General features: G+C 43.6%; 2 protein-coding genes across 5 annotated transcripts in view; one reads left to right on the plus strand and one right to left on the minus strand.

Annotated features, from left to right (window-relative positions):
• LOC116034886 (NLR family CARD domain-containing protein 3-like) overlaps positions 1-7500 on the minus strand; it is a 972843-nt gene that overhangs the window by 807628 nt on the left and 157715 nt on the right. The window lies entirely within an intron of this gene.
• The window catches only part of LOC116054949 (latent-transforming growth factor beta-binding protein 4), a 61499-nt gene that overhangs the window by 36421 nt on the left and 17578 nt on the right, over positions 1-7500 (plus strand). For all 4 annotated transcript variants that reach the window (XM_031306698.2, XM_036001596.1, XM_036001594.1 and 1 more), the window contains 3 exons: positions 2531-2653; positions 3068-3199; positions 3748-3873. In XM_031306698.2, coding sequence (XP_031162558.2) covers positions 2531-2653; positions 3068-3199; positions 3748-3873 — 381 coding nt within the window. The remainder of the gene's footprint in view (positions 1-2530; positions 2654-3067; positions 3200-3747; positions 3874-7500) is intronic.

Genomic DNA, 7500 nt, shown 5'->3' on the forward strand with positions numbered 1-7500 from the left:
AGCGCCTGGTGCCGGTGTGTTTAGGGCGTGTCCAAATCCACTTTTTTTCGCGTTTGGACCTTGGAGCATTGCTATTATGATGGAGGATTTGCACCGTAATATTTTTATTTGTAATCTTCTGCATGTGTGTGTGCTGCTGTGCGTCCCTGTGTGTGTAACAAGCATAGTGCTGTGCACGAGTCTAGGAGCATTTTACTAATGCTCTGTTAAAATAACAATGAAATGCTGCGTTATTGACTTTAGACCAGATTGTTGTTGGTCAATGGTGCGATCACTTCCCGCTGCCTCAAGATAGTAATACGCCCAGAATGCACCTGAACACACCTCCCTGTAAGACCAGCACACCCATGGGTGCACAGATGGGCGCAGGTGCATTTGCTATTTAAACGACTCGGGCGCTGGACGGGAAACTGACAACTGCGTCGGTCTTAAACTAGCAAAGACAGTTGCGTCAGGCTTTGTGCTGCGCCGGGCGCTAGATAGGGCCCTAAAGTCTGGATTTGGCCCTGTGAGTCACTTTGCTGAAGTAAAACAAACACTGGACGTGAAGTTTCTTCTGTTCTGTGTTTCTGGTTCTGTCCCACACAAGGTTATTATAGTTTAGCATTTTTCATTAGTTTTTATTTTTATTTCGTTTTGACTTTTTGTTTTCAAATTCAGTTTAGTTTTAATTAGTTTTTAAAGCGGGTTTGCTAGTTTAGTTTAGTTTTTATTTTTTGAAAATGCTTAGGTTTAGTTTAGTTTTTATTAGTTTTAGTCTTAGTTTTAGTTTTTTTGTAATATGGGTTATTTGTCGGGGGATTCAAAAAGATCAGAAAAAGCATTGTGTAATAATAACTCAACAAAAACATCGTACAATTTTAGAAATATGTATTCGCAATGTATTCAACAATAACACCAGTACATAAAATTTAGCCTACATATGGTCATAAATATGTAAACAGTCTACACAAGACGCAGTATGTGTAAAATGTGTAAGTGACGTGTTCCAGGAAAAAAACCTAAATAGCCAACAGACTAAAGACGACATACATGAACAGGTGTTTTCAACTTTGTTGTGAGTAAAGTGGCGAACTTTTAGAAGTCAATCGAGTCACACAGATGTGTAGACATATCAATCCACATATTAACCCACGCTTCCTCTCGCTTTTGGTGTTCCTGCGTATTTACTAACCAGCAGCTATCGGGTCGCCGGTGAAAGCCCTCCTGTAGTGTTCTCTGTCCTGCTGTTGTCTCCGTCCTGTATCCATACATCCATACCCTGTATCCATACATCAATACCCTGTATCCATACATCCATGCCCTGTATCCATACATCCATACCCTGTACCCATACATCCATGCCCTGTATCCATACATCCATGCCCTGTATCCATACATCCATACCCTGTACCCATACATCCATGCCCTGTACCCATACATCCATACCCTGTACCCATACATCCATGCCCTGTACCCATACATCCATGCCCTGTATCCATACATCCATACCCTGTACCCATACATCCATGCCCTGTACCCATACATCCATACCCTGTACCCATACATCCATGCCCTGTACCCATACATCCATGCCCTGTATCCATACATCCATACCCTGTACCCATACATCCATGCCCTGTACCCATACATCCATGCCCTGTATCCATACATCCATACCCTGTATCCATACATCCATACCCTGTATCCATACATCCATACCCTGTACCCATACATCCATACCCTGTATCCATACATCCATGCCCGTAACGTTACCGGGGTTAGCTTCTGTTTCGGGGGAAGGGGGCTTTGCTTTCTCCTTTACCTTGTTAAGGTAAGCTAGGTTAGCCTCCTAGCTTGTGTGCGCTTATCTAATGTACTTTCACATTTGTGGGATTTTTCCCTGTAATAAATTGTCCACATATTTTACCACCTTCCACTGCAAGGCGATTTTATATCTGACACAGTCATAATCAAATAGGACTGCCGCTTTCTTCCGACTTTCGGTACCGCTATGATGCCAGGCGAGAGGCACGGAGCCACGGACATGTTGTGTTCAATTTGACGTGGAATGTCGGAATTTCTGGATTCCCAGTCGGAAACTATACATGTCTACGGGAAATGTCACGGTCGTAGAGATATAACGTTATTTGCTCTATGAAAGATCGACAAAGACGAAAACTAAGGACATTTACTCGATAATTTTATTTTCTTTTAGTTAGTTTTGCAAACAGACGTTACAGTTTTAGTTTAGTTGTCGTTTTTTTGTAATGCCTCGTTTTTATTTTTATTTCAGTTAACGACAATGTTTTTTCCCACCTAGTTTTCGTTATTTCGTTCGTTTTCGTTAACGATTATAACCTTGGTCCCACACCATGTTTTCAGCCAGAAACACAGAACTCAGTGTTCAGGGTCCCTCTCTGTTTCTGCCTTTAGCGCTGATGTAATGGTGACGTCATCTTTTGCCCATACGCATGGCGACGACATGTAAATATATGTGTGTGTGTGTGTGTGTAACATGTGCCGACGGCCTCTCTCTGTCTCTCTGCAGACGTGGACGAGTGTGTGAAGTCGGGTGTTTGTTTGGACGGTCGCTGTGTGAACACTGAAGGCTCCTTCCAGTGCCAGTGTCAAACTGGCTTCACCACCAACCCAGAGGGGACCGCCTGCCTCGGTACACACACACACACACACACACACACACACACAGAGACACACATATACACACAAACACACACACACACACACACACACACACACACACACACACACACACACACACACACACACACACACACACACACACAGCATTCCCTAACAGTTACCCAAACCTAATTTTAAAGTTAACCCTCAGACAAACTTTCCAGATCCAAATCTTCTTCATAACGTGATATTTTCAGCGTGTAGCTAGCTCCAAGGTTGTTGTTTCCGGAAGAGAACGGAAACACACACAGAGAGAGGAAGGGCCCGGCTATATCCTGGAAATGTTCTTCTGTTGATCCACACATTACAGCTAACCACAAGATAGATAGCAACACACACTTTAACACTACCCTCCATCATCTCTCTGTCTCTGTCTCTCTGTCAGATGTTGATGAGTGCGTCTCGTCCCACGGCTCAGTGTGTGCGTCACAGCGGTGTGAGAATACGATTGGCTCGTACCGCTGCCTAACTTCCTGTGAGCCGGGCTACCAGGTCACACAGAGCGGCAGCTGCGTGGGTGAGTCTGATTGACACACACACACACACACAGACACACACACACACACACACACACACACACACACACACACACACACACACACGTTTGTTTCACTATCTTTGTGGGGACCCGTCATTGACATAATGCATTCCCTAGCCCCTTACCCTAATCTTAACCATTACAACTAAATGCCTAACCTTAACCCTTACCCTCACCCTAACCATAACCTAATTCTAACCCTAATCCTAAAACCAAGTCTTAACCCTCAAACAGACCTTTAACCTTGTGGGGTCCAGCATTTTGGCCCCACAAAGCTGTCGGGACCCCACAAGTGTACTGTACTCTCCGGTTTTTGGACCCCATGAATATAGTAAAACAAGCACACATACACACACACACACACACACATGCACGCTCTGGATAACACAGATTAGACTCTCTCTCCCTCTCTCTCTCTCTCTCTCTCTCTGTGTCTCTCTCTCTCTCTCTCTCTCTCTCTCTCTCTCTCTCTCTCTCTCTCTCTCTCTCTCTCTCTCTCTCTCTCTCTCTCTCTCTCTCTCTCTCAGATGTGAATGAATGTGCCAATGAGACTATGTGTGGAGACCACGCCGTCTGTAACAACCTGAGAGGAACCTACCAGTGTGTGTGTGACCGGGGCTTTAGCTCCGTCGCCGACGGGAAGGCCTGTGTGGGTACGTCCTCAGCCCTCAGTTCTCAGCCCTCACGTTATTTAACGCATTGATTCGTGAACAGGACTCGATTATGTCATTTTTTTCGTGTAGTGACCACAAATTTTAATGTAATGGATTTCAATGGGATGCATATTTTGTGATCACATCGCGACTACAGTAGGGAGTAGTATGAAAAGCCGGAAATCCGCGTGGAGGACGGGTCAAACAATACAGGACTTTCACCCAGGAGAGCGGGGGTCGCGTCCCACGTGTGGCGTTTAGTTTCCCCATTGTTGACAGTTCCTTTCCCCGTTCTTCTTTTCCTAAACCCAACCGTCCCGTTGTTGTCGTGTGTCCCCCAGAGACCGCGGATCACGTCCCGGCGTGTGACGTGTCCTTTCCACGTTCTAAAAACAATGACATAATCGTGTCTGGTACACAAATCTATAAATTTAAAAAAAGCGTGACCATTTGACGAACTTCCGTGAGACCGTGTTGCACGTTAGCAGTGTACCAGTGGTGGCTGCTGGTCTTTGAAAGAGGAGAAGCTCATTTTCAGCCTACATCATAAAAATTGTCCATTTATTCATACGTAAATTCTGCCCTACGTTCCTTTTTAAGGAAATGCTGTGTGACCCTGTCGTACCAACTAAAGGCGTCTTTTCCAGTGACTTGACCAGTGTCCTCTCATTGGCCAGCAGAGCTAGGCTGCTTAAACGGCGTTGGCCCATTGGGTTACGGGTGTAGGACTTGAGCCGCTTAAACTAGGGATGCACCGATCTGACTTTTTCAGTCCTGATACCGATGCCGATGCCTGGGCTTTGTGTATCTGTCGATACCGATCCGATACCGTTGTTGAATTAATAATTAACTATATACCTTCCACCTTATACCTTAAAGTGCCCATATTATGAAAAAATCACTTTTTCTGGGATTTGGGGTGTTATGTTGTGTCTCTGGTGCTTCCACACACATACAAACTTTGAAAAAAATCCATCCATGCTGTTTAGAGTGAGATACGGTTTCTGAATGTGTCCTGCCTTCAGTCTCTGGGTGAGCTGTTCAAAATCGGCACGGCTTGTGACGTCACAAGCCGAAACGAGCAGGCTAACCGCAACCATTGGCTAGTTAGCATGCTAACGCTAATGCTAACGCTAGCATGCTACCTCATTCTCAATAGCAAAGCACTGCTACAACACACACAAGTTCACCATAATCTACAAAAGAACTACTTCCATGTGCGCCCTCATTTAGAAGTCTCCCAGCTAATCCTGCCTTGTAACTGACCGAAGTTGTAGAAACAGCCTTTCTTTTACTGTCTATGGAGCTAGCTAGCTGACATGATCTGCATCTGAGCTACTGGGCATGTGCAAGTGTAATCAAAGATAGTACAGAAGAAGAAGAAGAAAAGAGGTCTCACTCTGTAGCTAAAACAAGAGACCAGGTGAAAAGAGGATCTGCAGCAGTGAGAGATAGCGGCGCAGTACAACAAAACTATGGTGTTTTTTGAAAATTAAACCATGTAAACCTATTCTGGTACAACCTTAAAATACAATTATGAACCTGAAAATGAGCATAATATGGCTGCTTTAAGACACTAAAGGCACCAGACCTTCCTAACTAAACATTACTTTACTAACTAACACAAAATAACATAGATGTAATGTATTGAATTCTTATTTATTTGTTACTTAAAAAAACAATTGTGTATTCAAATCGAAAATATAATGTAATCAAACTTCTTAAAATAAATTTAAATAAATAAAATAGTGAATAGTCTTCCAGCATGCGACACACGTGCTGCTGACGAATGACGTAGGGTGTGCTGCGACGGAGAAAAAATAAACTGGATCGGCCCGTGGATCTGTTCATTTTTTCCGTTCACCGATCCGGCTATTTTGTCAATATCAGGGCCGATGTCCGATCTTAACGTTTTTTTTTTTTTTTTTTGACGCCTTTTTTCACATTTTGTTTTTGCTTTTTCCAATGTTTTAAATTTTTAAATTTTTCTTCTACACATTTTCAGCGCTTATTTCTACGTTCCAAAATTTTCTGATATAAAACAAAAATTTAAAATGGGTCAATGTGACCCGAAGTCAACACAAGAGTTAGTATTGGATTGGCGCAGCCCTACTTTAATTAGCAGAAGCTCCTTTCTACACCTGCAGATGTACAGTAGCTCCAATTGTTGCCACTAATGAGAACAGTTTGTAAAGCTGAGGCATTGCACTGTCCAACTCCGTGTCTTTAAAGCTGCCGACCCACCGACCAGATGGCCGACCGTTGGCAGAAAAGGCAGTTGGGCTGATCAGTCTCCCCGAGTTGGTCCAAAAAGTTCCTCAGAACACACCGAAGAGACGAGACGTAATACGTCTCCATAGCAGCAGGCGGCGCTAATCTGTCTTGTCGCCCAAAAATGAAAACCGGCAGCTGATTGGACGAACGCGTCACGTGGGTCTGGTTTCTCCAGGAAATTTAAAGCCAGACTGTCATGGCGTCTCGTTCAGAATACGATCTCATATTGTACTAAAATAGTTCACCGAAACGTGTTTCTGAAAACATTTTAAGAGAGAAATAGCCCGTGCAGTTGCTGAATCTGTCTTCATTTCAGATCAACAAAGGTCAGTTTAAAAGATCTTCATCAGATTTTGAGAGACTCTAGTCACGCTCATCCCGCTCCCCGTTTCTGGGTTAGCTCTCCACCAATCAGATGGGTCATTTGAGTCTGACTGCCGGCAGTGCCCGCCCCGCCCATTATACATGTCAAATCGGCCCAAATGAAGGCCGACGGCCCCTCGGACGGACGACGGCACGGAACACACCAAACAGACTCGAGTCACCGACCTCGCCAGACGGTCCGACGGCCGATTATCGGCCTTGTGTGTCTCGGGCTAAAGGGCAAAACAGAACTAGTGTGAATTCTCCTAACTTTTTGGAAAAGCTTGTGTTGATGTCGGCAGCCATTACGCTAGTAGAAACTACAGTGCAACTGAATGTCTTTCTTCCGTTAATTACAGGTAAATAAGCCATTGGCTATCAATTTCGCCAAGCAAATACCAAGAAATAGGTTGCAGCAGTTTGTCTTTCGAATACACTTGCAAAATCCGCGATGGGACTGACTGAGCTCGAGTAGCTTCGGCGACTTTTCATTGTACAAAATCGCTGTCAATCAAAAGGAGATGCAGTCTTTCGACAGACCCTCCAATCATCACGCAGAAACCCGGAGTCCAGGCCGGCCCACTCCTCCATTCACCCTCAAACTGAGCGTCCGAAAATCCACAAAACTTCGAATAAAGTGACAAAAATGTTGAAAAAAGTGACAAAAATGTTGAAAAAAGTGACAAAAATTTCGGACAAAGTGACAACAATGTTGAAAAAAGTGACAAAAATGTCAAAAAAAGGTGACAAAAATGTCAAAAAAGGGACAAAAATTTCGAAAAAAGTGACAAAAATGTCGAAAAAAGTGACAAAAATGTTGAAATGTTGGACAAAGTGACAAAAATGTTGAAAAACGTGTCAAAAAAAGTGACAAATGTCAAAAAAAGTGACAAAAATGTCAGAAAAAGTGACAAAAATTTTGAAAAAACTGACAAAAATTTCAGACAAAGTGACAAAAATGTTGAAATGTTGGACAAAGTGAGAAAAATG

Source organism: Sander lucioperca, chromosome 5, assembly GCF_008315115.2.
Source record: "Sander lucioperca isolate FBNREF2018 chromosome 5, SLUC_FBN_1.2, whole genome shotgun sequence".
In the NCBI taxonomy this organism is placed as follows: Eukaryota; Metazoa; Chordata; class Actinopteri; order Perciformes; family Percidae; genus Sander; species Sander lucioperca.